We start from the raw sequence: 15,998 nt of genomic DNA on the forward strand, positions 1-15,998 counted from the left end.
CCAACCATCTCATCCTCTGTCGTCCCCTTCTCCTCCTGCCTTGAATCTTTCCAGGCATCAGGGTCTTTTCCAGTGAAAAATTGTTTACAATTTTTATTTTGTAACTATTTTATGGAAGTATTATTTACAGTGTTGTGTTAGTTTCAAGCGTACAGCATAGTGATTCAAATGATATATTTGTGCATCTATGTATTCTTTTTCAGATTCTTTTCCATTATAGGTTATTATAAGATATTGAATATAGTTTCCTGTCTTATGCAGTGGGTCCTTGTTGTTTATTTTATATAGAGTAGTGTGTATCTGTTAATCCTAAACTCCAAATTTATCCCTGGTATCCCCTTTGGTAACAGTGTGTGTTTTGTATGTTTGTGCATCTATTTCTGTTTTGTAAATAAATTCATTTGTATCATTTTTTAAGATTCCACTTACAAGTGATATCATATGATATTTAGAGCAGACTAGTATTTTTTGAGTTTTTCCCTTTAATTTTTTATTATTTTTTTAATTGAAGGATAATTGCTTTACAGAATTTTGTTGTTGTTTTCTAGTACTTTAAATGCATGTACACCCATGATGGATTCATGTCAATGTATGGCAAAACCAATACAGTATTGTAAAGTACAATAAAGTAAAAATAAAAATTTTAAAAAATAAAAAAAAAGAAAGAAAAAAAAATGCAGAATCAGATTGTTCCCAGAGAAGAGCCAGATCATAAGGGCAACAGGCCAATTGCATGGTTCTGAAGCATTCCTAGTGGAATCTGTCTTCTTTGCTCAGCTTTTATTTCGCCTCTTTTCTCCCAGTCTCTCTATTGCATGTTTTAATTTCATTTTCTTTCCCGTTTTGAACCATAACCCTGTAAATACTCTCATGTGCTACTGGGGACGTTGAAGACCAATTGGATTATTAGCCTGGAATCTATCCCTCCCCACACACTTAGATAACTATTTTCATGATTGTTTCTATGGACAACCATTACTCAATCCATTTTGCTGTTGTATCAATTACTGCAAGCTTGCTAATGTCAAGAGCAGCAATGAGTACTTCTTATTCAATAGATAATTTACCAGGATCCGAAATGACTTGCCAGGGTTAAATGGAATTTAGACTCCTGTCTGTCTCATGCCTAGCTACCCTGCTGGCTCAAGTGGGTAAAGAACCTGCCTCAATGCAGGAGACATAGGTTCAATCCCTGTGTTGGAAAGATCCCCTAGAGCAGAAAATGGCAACCCACTCCAGTATTCTTGCCTGAAAAATCCCATGGACAGAGGAGCCTGGAAGACTGCAGCCCAAAGGGTTGCAAAGAGCCATACATGACTGAGTGATTCTGCACACCCACACGTGCTGTCTGATGCCAAAGACTGTGCGATTGATTGCTCCCCAGAGAGACCTGCCCTGGAGTTTGGAGCTCCACAAGGAAAGCCCTTCTTACCACTTGTACTATATTAATAGTTCCCTTCTCTTCTGCTTCCCTCTCTGCAACTCTGTGCCCAGGGTTTCAACCAAGACTGGCACAGGGCAGGAAAGTAAACAGCAGTGAGAATCACTTCAGTTTGGGAGCACTCTTCGCTGCTGTTACGAAACATTTTATCCTTCTTACCTCTGGCCTAATCTCTCTATCCATAAGTAATTAATTCTTTCATTGAAATCTGAAGAGACTCCATCCACGGAATCCTGTCCTGCATATCAAATGGGTGATTTCAGAAGAGTATTTTCCCTGAAAGGATCAGGAGCCAGCGGGGTGGGGAGGAACCAGAAGGCCATAAAGTGTCACTAAGCTGCTGCTTTGTTTACAAAACAAATTGAGGCTTCAATTCCTGTGGTCATCCAGATGCTCTTGTTTTAGGTCAGCTCGGATCTCTCTCTCTGGTGTCCTTGCTGTACCACCAACCAGGATAAAACAAACAAAGAAAAGAACCTTCATTTTTTCCACCCAGTGACCTAAGCTCGATGCTGCTCAGACAGTTCTGCTAAAGGGCTTGTTCCAAAATGATTAGAAATTAGATAAAGCTGCCCACACATGTGATGTGTTTGTCTTCCTGATATTTCATTTGCAGTTATCACAGATCAAAAAAGAGGAAGGGAACATGTGTGGAGCCAGTGTTTTCTGATACACACTGCCAAAGCAAAGTCTATTTGCGTGTGTAAATATAAATATTGACCTGGAAAGAACAGGAAATGTTTAATGCTCAACCTTTCCACTCATTATTTCTGTTGGTTTGAGGCTAAAGCAATTTCATGGTGCAAACTCTCTGACCACAGACAACCAACATTCCCGTAAAATCCTATGGCGATGGCACTGTGTAGGAGTCTAGATTTTCCATGTATCATTCACAAGAAAACAGTCTGTTGAGAGGTGATTTTACAGCCCAATAGGGAAGCAATTCAAAAAGAGATTTTCTTACTCCATCAGTTTGCACAAAGCCAAGAATGATGTTCGTTGTCTGGGCTGTGTATTGTCCTAAGGCTTATATTTTATCTCGGTTATCCAGCTATGTCTTATTATAGTATTTTCACTTGAATTATGAAGATATCTGCTTAATTTTCCATATCTGCATATGGTATAGCTTTACATGATTTATTCTAATAATCCTGTTCACCTCTATCTCAATGATTTTTTAGTATAACCTTGTCAGTACTGAATTTTATAAATATACAAAGAATTTGAGTGTGAGGAATGAAGATTTATGATCATTTGTTAATCTCATGGTAAGCCTTACATGAGATTAACAAACTGCTGCATGTTACATAAATTCCTTATAATGACAGAGGAAATAAACTTTGAAGATTTCTGAGATTATACTACTTTAAGTATAATCTACTTAAAGGAAATTCTACTTTAAGAAGTTAATCAAGTCTTAAAAAAACAAACAAACAAACAAACCTGACTTCTAGGAAGAGCTTTTAGAAAGCAATTGTCTTGTTTTCTTTCAGTGTAACCCTCAGGTTCCTGAGGCTTGTGATATAACACTGGCTCGTGATATTTTTGTGTGCATACATGTAGAGATAGTTTAAGTCCATGAATAAAATGTATAGCTTTTATATTTTACTATTGATGAAATCATTTGATGGTCTTTATGTCAGCTTAAGTGAAAAAGTTAAAGTTTGCTGTAGAAATGACCCTTCTCTATTAGCTTGTGTGCTGAGTCACTCAACTGTGTCCTACTCTTTGGGACCCCATGGACTGTAGCCAGCCAGGCTCCTATGTCTATGGGATTCTCCAGGCAAGAATACTGGAGTGGGTAGCCTTTCCCTTCTCCAGGGGTTCTTCCTAACCCAGGGATAGAACCCAGGTCTCCTGCATTGCAGCTGGCTTCTTTACCATCTGAGCCACCAGGGAAGCCCCATCTCCAGCTTAAGAAGAGGTTTTCTGTAGATACTCCAATGGCAGCTCATTTAGACAGAAAACATGACATTATACATTGGGCCCTTGTCTCTTTCTCTGTATTTCACTGTAGCGCTTTCTCTTCATCTCTGACTCTCTCTGTCTCTCTGATATGTATCTGCATGAAGGAAGTCTCATCTGAGAGGCAAAAATAGCCCGAGACCAGCATATTTTATTGTATTTTCCCTTCATATGTGTGTGTACCAGGCCCTACTGACGCTCCTGCTGTTGACCAGAAATGCCAGAGTGTTTAGAAAGAAAAATAGCCCCTCTCTGGGATGATGGCTGATGGAGAAGAGAGAGGCAAGAGCAAAGCCTTTAGCCATAGACTGACAAAGGATAAATTCATGTAAAGCAGAAAGAATAGACTAAAAACCAAAACGGTGCTGTTTTTCATCATAGGTGTAAGAATACACGTTCATGGTTGTTGACATAGCTACAGAAAAAAAGAGGATATACAAGGAGATTTGGGGTGGAAAAGACTTGTCATCTTTTGGGAATTTGTAGGGTTGCTGGACATGGGCACAGAAAGTGATGAGGTGACATCATTACAAATTGTATGGACATAAGTACGAACAAGCAGAGTAATAGTTTGTGGAGCAATGGGAGCTACAATGGTGGGGGGGCCTCTGGAGACGAAACGATGGACTGCCCTTACCTAGCACTTGTATCCTCTTGACAGATAGGAAGGGGATTTGACTTTAATACCAAGGGTCCATGCTATTTTATTTGTAGTTAGTAGTTTAAGTAACTACTAAAAGTTGATTTAGCTGAAACCCTCTGCCACGTGGTAAAAACACAATAGCTTGTCAGATACTGTTGAATGAAAAGATGAAATGTTTCCTCTAACTAAAGAAATGGCTCCGTCATTAATACTGTGCATCCAAAGAAGTAAGCACCATTGGTATCTCATGGTTGATTTCAAATGACTTAAGGAATACTCTCAGAGTGAATGCTTATATACATTTGAGTTTGATGTACACATTTGTGACTGGAGGCCTGGTAGGCTTTCGCTGTCTTTCATGCAGTTTCTTGAACATTCTGTCATTTTCATCAGCCAACTGGCTAGGACAAATTAGAGGACACCTTGACTTGCTTTATGTGTGTGATGATGTAGATATGGGCACACCTATGATGTTTCGGTGGCAAACTACATAATTTGATTATTTTAAGCAAGAACTGTGGAGTAGGTTGATTATTTCCAAAGGCAGAAGTGATCACCAAGAGGTAGAAAGTTAATTCTGCTTTTGAAAGCTGCTTTTTTTCCTCACTGTATAAAATTCATTTTGGGTAAAGGCCACGGAAAGTGTTACTGTGGAAACTGTTACTGCCAGGCTGGTTGGCATGGAGATAAATGCGAATTCCAGTGTGACATCACCCCCTGGGAGAGCAAGCGAAGATGTACATCTCCAGATGGCAAAGTCTGCAGCAACAGAGGTGTGTCTTTCATACTCATTACTACGTAATTGGGGAAAAAACAAAGCTCTTAATTATTACCTCACCTTTTCTGTGTATTTCCTTCCATGTGGAAGTCATCTTTTATAGGGTTTGACTTTGATGTAAATCAATATTTCTTATACCAACAAGCATCCCTTTCTTATTTTTTTACTGGGCAGAACGCAGAAAGATAAGAAAGTTGCTGTCATACTTTCAGCTTCACTGAACAAATAGTTAACTCGGGGACTGTAATTTCTTTGGCAGCCCTCCAGAAATGACATGGTAGAGTGAAAAGGCGATTCTTGTAGATACTTCTGTTAAATGTCTCTTGACTAACAGAACCAGCTACAGCATGAACATCTAATTATTCAGAGAGTATTCCAGAAAACACTTGTCTTAATTGAGTCAATCAAAGGCTTGGTTACAATACTGAATTGATAGGAGTCATTTAGCTTTGATACACAATAATAAAAATGAGATAGTGAATAAAATATAGCCATGTGAAATTGAGATTGACCTTAGGCAGGAATTTAAAAATATATTAGTATTGCTATCATGTAATTTAAAGTGAGTTAACTAAGTGTTGATATCAAATCAACTAGTATTAAACACTTGGAAGAAAATTCTTGAAAATACGTGTTCATCTTCCCTTTGTCAGCTCTCCTGGTAGATAAATAGCCATGTTGGGCTTTTCTGACTACTTGAAGTTATCAGTAAGTGGTCAGTTTCCTTCAATAAAAAAGTTAAAATCTAGAAAGCTGGAAAATTATTTTTTTGCATTTCTATAAATGAATGATACATTTTAATAGGTAATGCTTGCATGGAAAGCCTGAACACACCACCAGTTTTATCTTTTTAAAGGTTGACACAGAAAGTAAAATATGCCCAGTTTCTGTACACAGAGAAAGGAAAGCAAAAGGCCTGAACTTGGGACAAAAATTATAAAGAAAAGTCCTCTCTTTAATTTGTGCAGAGCAGGTCTGATTATTTATCATACTAACTCACTTATGTTTTCATTTATTATATAAGCTATGTAGGAACCCTACTGATGGACATTTAGATCACTAGTGGTTTTTCAATGACATGATGCCACCATATTTAATGTTCCTATACATGTACTTTTCAGTTCTCTCCCTTTCCTCTACATACATTAATTGAAGTGAGCTGTTATGTTATAAGTAACATACATCTAAAGAGTCTATGTTGTGAAACTGCCATCCAGAAAGTTGTACATTTTATACTCTGTACCTGCACCAACTCTTGATCCTAAAACAATCTTTTTTATTTCTGTCTATCTGATGTCTGAAATAATTCTAATTCACTGTTGCTTAAAGTTCTCTTAACCCTTAATCATTACAGGTTGAGTTGTAAGCATTTTTACATTGATCTATCGTCATTATTTCTCTCTACAAAACTTCCAATTAGTGTCCTTTGTCTATTTTTCTGTAGGCATATTTGTCCTTAGATAATTCATTCATAACAATTGCTTATGTCTATGAAAGTAGCTTCGTCTTTTAAATACATATGACTACATGTTTCAGCTGTTTTTATCTTTTAGTTTGTTTTTGGTGCCTTGCCCTCAGCCAGAATTTTAGATTTTTATGTCATTAATTCTTTTATTTTTTCTTTAAATAATTTGCTTTGATGTTTTTGAATAAAAATGGATTTTATTTTACATTTTATGGTTTTATATCCTTAAATCTTTAGTCCCGCTGGAATTGACTTTGATGTAAGAGGTAAGAAAGGGATTTAATTTTGTTCCTTTCACAAATGATCTAAAGATCATTGCCCTAAAGATGATTATTAATAGTTCACACAACTTTATATGATTTACAACTTAACACTTCTCTATACGAATCTCCAAAAAGCCAGAGTTCTAGCTCTCCGCCTGCGTCAGTGTCCTCTATAGCCTGGGCTCGTCTGATGGAGCCATGCCCGCTTTTCAGTCTTTCTGGATATGCTCCTTCTGCTCCAGTGGGTCAGGTCTGCTTAGGATCCCATGTCCATCCCCACCTTCCTTGGCTCACTCTCGCTTTCTTGACCTCCCTTGAATTGTTCTACCTCCGAAGCTCCTAAAACATTTCCCCTTCTCTCTTCTTGTCCAGACCATCTACCTTAATTACTTCTGCTCACACTGACTTCCACTTTCCCAACTTTTAGAGTATTTACGTCCTAGTAAATGTTAGTGCTTCCGTGCTAGTTTTTTTATTCGCTTTTTTTTTTGGGGGGGGGGTCGAATAAATTGTAAACCTCTTGAGAGCAAGGGTGACATTTTATGTTAATTGTGTTGGTGTTATCTTTGAGTCCTACCAGCACGGTGCTCCTGACACATGTTGCAATCCCACAGAAGTATCGGCATGGATAGTAACTTTTGTTTATGAAGGCTCTCTACTGGCCACTCTAGATGGTGTTTTCCTCTATAGACTATAATTCCTGAACACGTATATTTTCCAAATATAAAGTGAACAACAGAAGAAAGAGCAATGGGTAAGATGCTTTCTTTCATGAGTTTTCTTCTTTCGACCCATACAAAATCATTTTTCCCCTCTAGGGATTTGTGTGTGCGGTGAATGTTCTTGCCACGATGTGGACCCCACTGGAGACTGGGGGGATATTCATGGGGACACCTGTGAGTGTGATGAAAGGGACTGCCGGGCTGTCTACGACAGATATTCTGATGACTTCTGTTCTGGTAAGTGCTTTCCTAACTCCTGTTTTTATTTTATTATTATTATTATTATTCTTTTTAAAAAAGATTTATTTATTTCTTTTATTTGATGGTGCTGGATCTTAGTTGTGGCATATAGGATCTACTTCCCTGATCAGGGATCAAACCTGAGCCCCCTGCACTGGGAACCCAGAGTCTTCACCACTGGACCAGCAGGGAAGTCCCTAATTCCTGTTTTTAAATAAGAAAATGTTCATTTCCCTCTTTTCAAGATTTATTCTGCTTCTCCCAGAAACTGTGAAAGAACTGAATGTGCCTTCTGAAGAATTTGAGACCCATAGGACTCCTAATATCAACCTGAAAACCCTTTAGAGACTTTGCCACACTGGGCAAAGATCTGAGATGAAAACACACCCACTCTCTGAAAAGCAGTCTAATCTTTCACCAAAAAGAACTATTACCTCCATGTATCTAATCCTCAGCAGTGAGAACACAAAGCTAGCAGACTTGACCCCGAACAGGAGAGGCACCCTTAAGGCAGCTGTTACTAACACAGTACAAAACTAAAGACAGTGTGGCTCTTGTAGGCAGTTTATTGCATTGCTTTTTTGGTATAATTTATATACTAAAAGTTGTCCTGCATTAAGTCTACAATTGAATATCAATTAGTGGATTCAAAAATTCTATATGGACCGGCTACTCTTTGCCAGTATCTTTGCTGCATCTGGGTCACTGGTTCCAGCAATGAGGAGACAAACATAATCCTTGACAGGGAGCCTGTAATCTAAACGCAAGGGGCTTCCCTGGCAGCTCAGCTGGTAGAGAATCCACCTGCATTGCAGGAGACCCTGGTTCCATTCCTGGATTGGGAAGATCCCCTGGAGAAGGGATGGGCTACCCAGACCAGTATTCTTGGGCTTCCCTGGTGGCTCAGCTGGTAAAGAATCCGCCTGCAATGTGGGAGACCTGAGTTTGAACCCTGGGTTGGGAAGATCCCCTGGAGAAGGTCATGGCAACCCACTCCAGTATTCTTGCCTGGAGAATCCCCAGAGGAGCCTGGTGGGCTACAGTCCATGGGGTCGCAAAGAGTCAGACATGAGTGAGCGACTAAGCACACACAATCTAAATGAAAAGGAAAAAAAAAAAAAAAAACCACCCTGCCAGAATTTCTAATAGTGCAAAGGAAAACAATAAGCCGTCTGTTTTATCTTAAAAAATGTCACTCAACAAAAATGAAGTAATAGATTTTATTACATGGGACGATCCAGGAGGCGTAGACACATGTTCATGCTTGATTGCTTGGTTGGTGTAAGGAAATATATAGGGAGCTCTGTCTCCAGATAAAAGTTTGCCAGCAAAGGCAGATAAAAGAGCTGCCCTTTTTAATTACGATGATGCAACTGCAAAGACTTCTCTGGCCTGGCCGAGGGGAGCTGGCTCCTGAAGCTTCCCCCTGCAGAAGAATCGCCCTGTTCTGATGATTCCTTGGGCTTGGGAGAATTTTCTGAATAGGCTCACAGAGGTGATGGGGTCGTAGGCTGTGATTTGAACAATAAGACATCAGGCTGTGATTGTGATTTTATTATTCCTTTGTTGAAGTGAGCTGAATGTGGCCAGTTCTCCACAGTCTGCCTCCCACACCTAACATGAGAAATTTAAGCAAGAGGAAACTCATTAACAGAGATCTTGTGCTGAGAGACACCTGTCAAGTTCGTTCACACACCTCATTCCATTTTATGTTCGCACGGACTCAGACAGGGATACATTATTATCTACGTGTAAGAGGGAATGTTCAAAGAAAATTAGCGACTTGACAAAGTTCACAGCGCCCTTAAGTGTCACCTGAAAACAACTTGAGCTGAAGTGCTCATGTCGTTTAATCTCCAAATGATGCACAGAGGATGCTTCAATTTTCCTTTATTTTGGTAAGGAAGGGATGTCCTTTGAATGCTTAAAATTCTTATAAAACTAGGCTTCTCTGAACATTGTTTTGATCTGGGGTGGGTGTCAATCTCTGGAGTAGTTCTTCATGCTTAGTAAATCTTTAGAATTCTATATGCAATGCTTAGTAAATTATTAGTCTTCACAATTTTTCCAGTTGCCCAGAGTTGCACCAAGAGAAGAGAGCCATGCAATTGACTATTGAGTGTGGTAATACCTTAGTGTTATGAGATAGAAGTACCCCAAGGATGTGGATATTCTCTAGTGATTTATGCCAGGCTGGAGTGTAATAAGACTCAGATAAAATGAAGCTTTATTTTTAGCTCTCATTCCAGCCACCCTGAGAGTGTTGAGCTTATTTAAGTCCAAGAGAAATCTCCCATTGGATTATAGTTGCTTCATTTAATTGACCTAATTTTACTTATTCATTCCCACTCTTTCCATTCATGTATTCAATAATGCACTTCCATGTAAATATTTTGTGCCTGATCCATCATGGGTACAGGAGATGTGATACAAATTTTAAAATATGATCCCTGCTCCCAAATAAATTAGTTGTATTTATTTGTTCTTTCACTCCTAAAGTGTATTTATCACTTCTTTCACACTTCTTTCACTCCTATTCACTGATACATGAATTCATCCATATACACATATGACTCATATATCCACAAAGATACACACGCATGTACATGCCTCAAAGAGGATACTCTAGACAAGTTTTGAGTGTGACTGAAATGACGGCATGACCAGCCATCGTGAAGTATATCAGCTGCTCTGTTCTTCCAGTTCTATGAACTGCTCCCCTGAACTGACTTTCTGATTCTGAAATAACTCCTTCTTCCTGATGACTGCTTACCAGTCTGATCCAGTTTGCCAAATTCCCAAATAGGAAAAAATATGCTGCAGTGTGACTTTCCACTTTTTCGGCTTGCTCCTGCCTAGCAAAATGATGAAAATATAAGGTTAGTCCTGGCCTAGAGTTCCCTTAGTGTGGAAAGTAGGCTCATTTGGTAGAACCATATTATAGGAGGAAATTTGTCTTTGTGGATTAACAAAGAGTTAAGGGAAGAAATGGAAGGAAATTGTTACATACATTCAGTTTACATTGTCTTGAAAGGGAAAAATAATATATCAAGTGGATTTTTTAAACAATGACAAGTGCTAGTTAGATTGAATTCATTTCCCCCAATTTTTTCTCTCCGTGGTCTTCATATTTCCTTGTGAGAAGCAACTTGTAAATACCAGATTCCAGTTCATGAGCATTTTTTGTTCATTTTCAAGGAGAGAAATAGCCTCTGTGGAAGAAGAGCATTCTGGAATGGATGGAACTACATATGTCCTGGGTTGATGTTTCAGAGGTTAGATAGCTTAACACAAAAGAGTGCAATGATCACACACAAAAACAGCTTCGGTGTCAGCAACCTCTTCTATAATTTCTTGAGAGCCTTTAAAGCTCAGTGTTTTGTTTTTTAAGTAAGTTTTCTTTTTTTTTTTTAAAGAAGGTTTCGGCGGTGCTGGGTCTTCGTTGCTGAGCGGGCTGGGCGGGGACTTCTCTCCCTTTGCGATGCGTGGGCTTGTCATCGCGTCTTCTCTTGTGTCCCAGCACGCGCTCTAGGGCGCGCAGACTTCAGCGGTTGTGGCGCGTGGCCCCAGGCATTGCAGCCTCTGGACTCTAGGATGCATGGGATTCACTAGCTGCGATTCCCAGGCTCTGGAGCTTAGTTGCTCCAGAGCTTATGGGTCTTCCTGGACCAGGGATCGAACACGTGTCTCTTGCACTGGCAGGTGGATTCTTCACCGCTGAGCCATTAGGGAAGCCCCTAACGCTCAGCGTGGCTGTGATGCCTTTGATGTCCCTTGCTGCCAGCTCCCCACCCTTGTGATGCAGTTCTGGCTGTGATCCTATTTACATGCCAACACTAGACACTGTTGTTTTTCCCTTGTCATGAATGTGTGTGTGTGTCTAAGGAGTGTTCGTAGGCCTTTGAAAGCAGTTCTCTAATGTATTTAATATCTGCGATAAAACAATAACATTCTATATCTTTCCTGTCTATTTTGTTGATTCCCTTGTCTACAGAGTTTAAAAGAATCTTTGTTAGAATCAATGAAATGAACTCCTGAAGGCCAAATATATGTGGATACATACACACCTAGATTTGACACATTAGCACTGAAATGTGATGTTTCAGATCAGGGTGGGAGAATTCACTTCTTCTAGGTCTCTCACTTTAAAGATAAAGTGAGATGGAGCCGGGAAAGGTGAACCATTGACTCAGTTAGGTGGAGGACACGGATCTCCTAAATTCTTCACTTTTGCTTTTTTCTCTATTTGTTTATGAAAGACTCTGATATAGTATGTTATGACAGTCTAAAGGATTTTCATGATAAATAGATCTTATCATTTCTAAACTTATGAATCAAAAACAAGCATTTTCATCACCTTCATTTTATCGCTCTAAAATTGAGAAACTAGTAACCTCAGAAGAGAAATTGCAATTTCAAGTTTTGATTTCCTGTCTTTTCTGAAAAGCTAAATACCTGCTTCAGAACCTGGTATTGATACCTTACATTTCTAAGTGGATTCCTAAACCCACTGATGAACTACCGTAAAGAATTTTAGTAGAAAAAGGTACAGTTTCATTTAGATTGGAATCCATAACTTATTTTTGGCAGCATGTGACTTTTAAGTTATTGAATATAATTTTATAATAAAAATATAATTTTTAGAACTGTGAAAGCATAGTTTTGTTTATGTTTTCACTTGTCAGGTTAATCCCTGGTCAACATTTAGATTAGCAATACCACTGTCGATACTATTTTTCCCCATTCTAGACTAGAGTTACATTTAAGCCTTTTCTCTATTACTTTTGCATTTGCTTCTTCTGTGATATTCATCAGAGTATTGGATTTAGGTATACCTACTTTTCCCCAAACAATGAAACCTTCAAAAACATTCTGTATGCCACTATTTCACCATTTAAACTGGTTGCCATATACTCACTGACTCTCAGGAATTACTTTCACTGTGAATGTTTTACTCAAGCCATTCATTTTTTTCATAACCCTTCTTTCCCCAGCTTGAACGTATTCACTGGATGTTGGCTTCTGGTGGCAAAGTGTAGAGGGCATAGACGTGGATGATTTGACGAGGCACGGGGCCATCCTGAACTAGGCAGTGTTCTCCCACTTTGATCCTTTCTATTTAGAGGCCAGACCTTTCAGGCCAGGCCAGTTGCAGCAATGACAATATCCCATCAGTTCTTTCCAGTGTGTACACAATCGACCGCAGCTGTTTCTGAGAGTGCCTTTTGCTCAGATGAGGCAGGGGCTGGGGTCCAAGGCTGAGCCCAAGACACAGAAGCTTAAGGATCATCACACATATGGTGAAAGTGAGGGCACATTTTATATCTTCTTCCCGTTTTTGTTTGGAGTTGGTGATGCCTAGGATGACGCATAAACTCAGAGTAGTAATCCTTGAGAAGGTCCGTGATGCTGCATGAAATGCACAGGAAATAGAGGTGAAGACCTCATGGACCACGTTTCCCCTAGAACTTGTAGAAGTGCTCAGAAATAGCAGACGGCCAGAAAAGTGAAGCTGCATAACGTTAGGGGGAAAAGCACAGAGAGTAAGAACTAAGCGAGGTAAATAGAACAAAAAGAGAAGAGAGTGGATATGAAGGCAACAAGGGGAAAGACTTGCATCTGCACATTTTTTGAACATTTGTTAAAGCACCCACAATTAATCTGACTTCTGAAGATAATGACCAGATTTTAATTTCAAGAATCTGTATTAATAGTATCTGATCATCTTCACGAATTTGTTTTTTGCCACTGCAGTGTTTTTTTTTTAATGTTGACATGTGAATGAACCTCAGACAGAAAGTAATGGCTATTCTTTTTTAAAAAATGGTTACTTATTTTTAAATTACTTGTTATTAATTTATTGATTTATTAATTTATCATTTATTTGAATTCACTGGATCTTATTTGCGATGCATAGGATATTCACAGTGGCATGCTCTAGGATCTTTAGTTGCACCATGTGGGATCTAGTTCCCGGATCAGGAATCCAACCTGGGTCAGTGCCTGGGGAGCGTGGAGTCTTAGCCACTGGACCACCAGGGAAGTCCCTGTAATGGCTGCTCTTAAGCCAACTATAGCACTTCAGAATATCCTCCCATCAGTCCCCATCTTTGTCCACACAGACCCTGACTTTATTCCACATGCCAAGGGATCAGGACTCTCACTGCCTGTGAATTCCAAGCACCTGCAGTAGGAGGTGGCCTTCTCCTGAGTACTTAGGAATTCCCTGGCCTCCTCACCTACTGGATGCTTTGTTCTAACTTGCACAGCTATTTTAAACTTTCAAGAGGAAAGCCTTTTCCCCCCCTTTCAGTCTAACTGTATTTTTCAGTTTTATTGTTGAAGTATCAGCTCGTCTTGCACAAATGGCAGCATGTTCTGTACTTTGTCCAGCATCCTCCTGACACATTCAAGTGCCCTACAAATGATGCTGCTTGTCTCCCAGAATTTCAAAGTCACCGGCTCTCATAGAACAGCAGAATTGACTGTACTTTAAATGTTAAAGATTTTGTTTTAAAACCTGTTTTTTATCTATGCATTTGCAATACAGCTCTGTTTGCAAATTTTGCTCTAAAAATTATATCAGGACAGGGAAGAAGGGGAGGAACTTTGTAAGCTAGGATAAATGGCTAGAAGCTAGGGTACCCAATAACCTCAGAGCTATAAGTGTTAGTAAGTTAAATTTTTATAATAAAAATTCTTGTGTTTGAAGGTCTAAATGATCATAGTCACATGTCTTATGTATCTATTAGTAATCAAAAAATTTTCCTTTAAAATTATGAGCTCTAAGACAAAGTGTTAGTATCAACAGCAATTTGTTCCATAGATTCTATTACATAGCAGGTGCTCAATAAACTTGTTGAATGGAATTTAGTGTAAATGAGAGATTTGGGTTCCGTAGTCCCTAATAGCTCATCCTACTTTGACTATGATTTTATGATTTATTCCATGAAGAAGCTGGTTTACAATGAAAAGCTTCCTGATAGACAGTGTTATGCTCCGAGCCCGTATCTCCGAACCGACCAAGAGAGCAAGTCCACCACAGTATTGCAAACGCAAGAAGGGAGTTTGTTTATTCCTAGCGCGCTAGGGCCCAAGTCTCATCCCACACAAGGGAATCTGACAAGAGCCGCGAACAAAGGAGTATGGCGGCTTATATACAGGCAGTTCTTTGTCTCAGTTACAGGAGTAGCTGGCGTTACATGATTGGCCAGGCAGGATGAGTGCATATCCTGTCTCTTTCTGGTAAACATGACTCAGGTCCTAGAGACCGTCGTTTGGTCCCTAACAGACAGATGCTTCAAACTTGACAGATGGACATCTGCCCACAGACCTCATGAGATACTGATCAAACAGGCCAGTCTTCACTGAAGGCCAGTTTTCATACTCTGTGATATATATTAATTTCGACGGACATGAGTTTGAGTAAGCTCTGGGAGTTGGTGATGGACAGGGAAGCCTGGCCTGCTGCAATCTATGGGGTCACAAAAAGTCCGACGTGACTGAGCGACTGAACTGAACTGAATACAAAATGCAAAATAGCATGGATTCTTCATCCAGTACCAACATACTTGATTTACTTAAGGAAAGTGTAATTCCACTTCCTTTAAAATCCTTCATGCATTTTTGGAGGAATTATTGAAATCTGCTTTACTTTGCGTTTGTAATAATGAGTTTCAGAACGGTTATGAAGAGTTAGCAAAACTCAGCTAAGTTGTTCATTCCTTCCTGTTCCTACTTGGTTAGATGTGTGGGCTCAAATGAACAAAAATAACAATAGCTCATTTTTATGTAGCATTTTAAGATACAGTATATACTTCTTGATAAATGTGGATAGATAATGCGGTTTAAAATGAAGAACCTAAATGTCAAAGAGGCTGTCATTTGACCAGCTGTATTCAGTAGGGAGCAGGGTCAGGATTTGAACCTACTTATATGATTGATAACCTGGTCTATTTTCTGCTATACCATATCACCACTTATCACAGTTTTTTGCAGGCTGTGTGTCCATGTGTAAAGAAATTAATTTCTTTCCTGACCTCTTTTGTGTGTATGAAATTAGTCTTCAAGGGTTGTGGGTAGTAAAAAGGTCATGAAAATAAAGTCTGGGAGACTCCAAGAGCTGAGACCCTGTTTCAAAAACAAATCGCTTTCCATTTCCTATGGCTCTCCTCCGTGTGAATTAATCGCCAGATCCATTAAACCCTCCATTTGGGCCCCAGCAGGCTAATTCAATCTCATGCACTTGGATTTTGAAAGATTCAAGTTGATAGCCCTCCGAACCTGTTTATCTGATCTGGAGTTGTTGCTTTTCTTTACCCTTCATGATCAATCAATACAGCTCCGGTATTTAAGAACGTTGTTGAAAAATGGACTTTTGCCTTATATGTTTTCTGTGGTGCTGATGGAGATGCTTACTTCTTTGTGACACTCACTGTTTGGAGACTAATTCTGACTTCAGTATATTTTTCTCATATACAT

At 39.2% G+C, this 15,998-nt stretch overlaps 1 protein-coding gene across 1 annotated transcript in view; it reads left to right on the forward strand.

Moving 5' to 3' along the window:
• Positions 1 to 15,998, forward strand: part of ITGBL1 (integrin subunit beta like 1) — a 225,548-nt gene that overhangs the window by 102,312 nt on the left and 107,238 nt on the right. Inside the window, exons 5-6 of the mRNA XM_069602441.1 lie at positions 4,682 to 4,822; positions 7,374 to 7,514. Of these exons, the coding sequence (XP_069458542.1) occupies positions 4,682 to 4,822; positions 7,374 to 7,514 (282 nt within the window). The remainder of the gene's footprint in view (positions 1 to 4,681; positions 4,823 to 7,373; positions 7,515 to 15,998) is intronic.

The sequence above is a fragment of the Ovis canadensis genome, chromosome 10 (genome assembly GCF_042477335.2).
Source record: "Ovis canadensis isolate MfBH-ARS-UI-01 breed Bighorn chromosome 10, ARS-UI_OviCan_v2, whole genome shotgun sequence".
Taxonomy (NCBI): domain Eukaryota; kingdom Metazoa; phylum Chordata; class Mammalia; order Artiodactyla; family Bovidae; genus Ovis; species Ovis canadensis.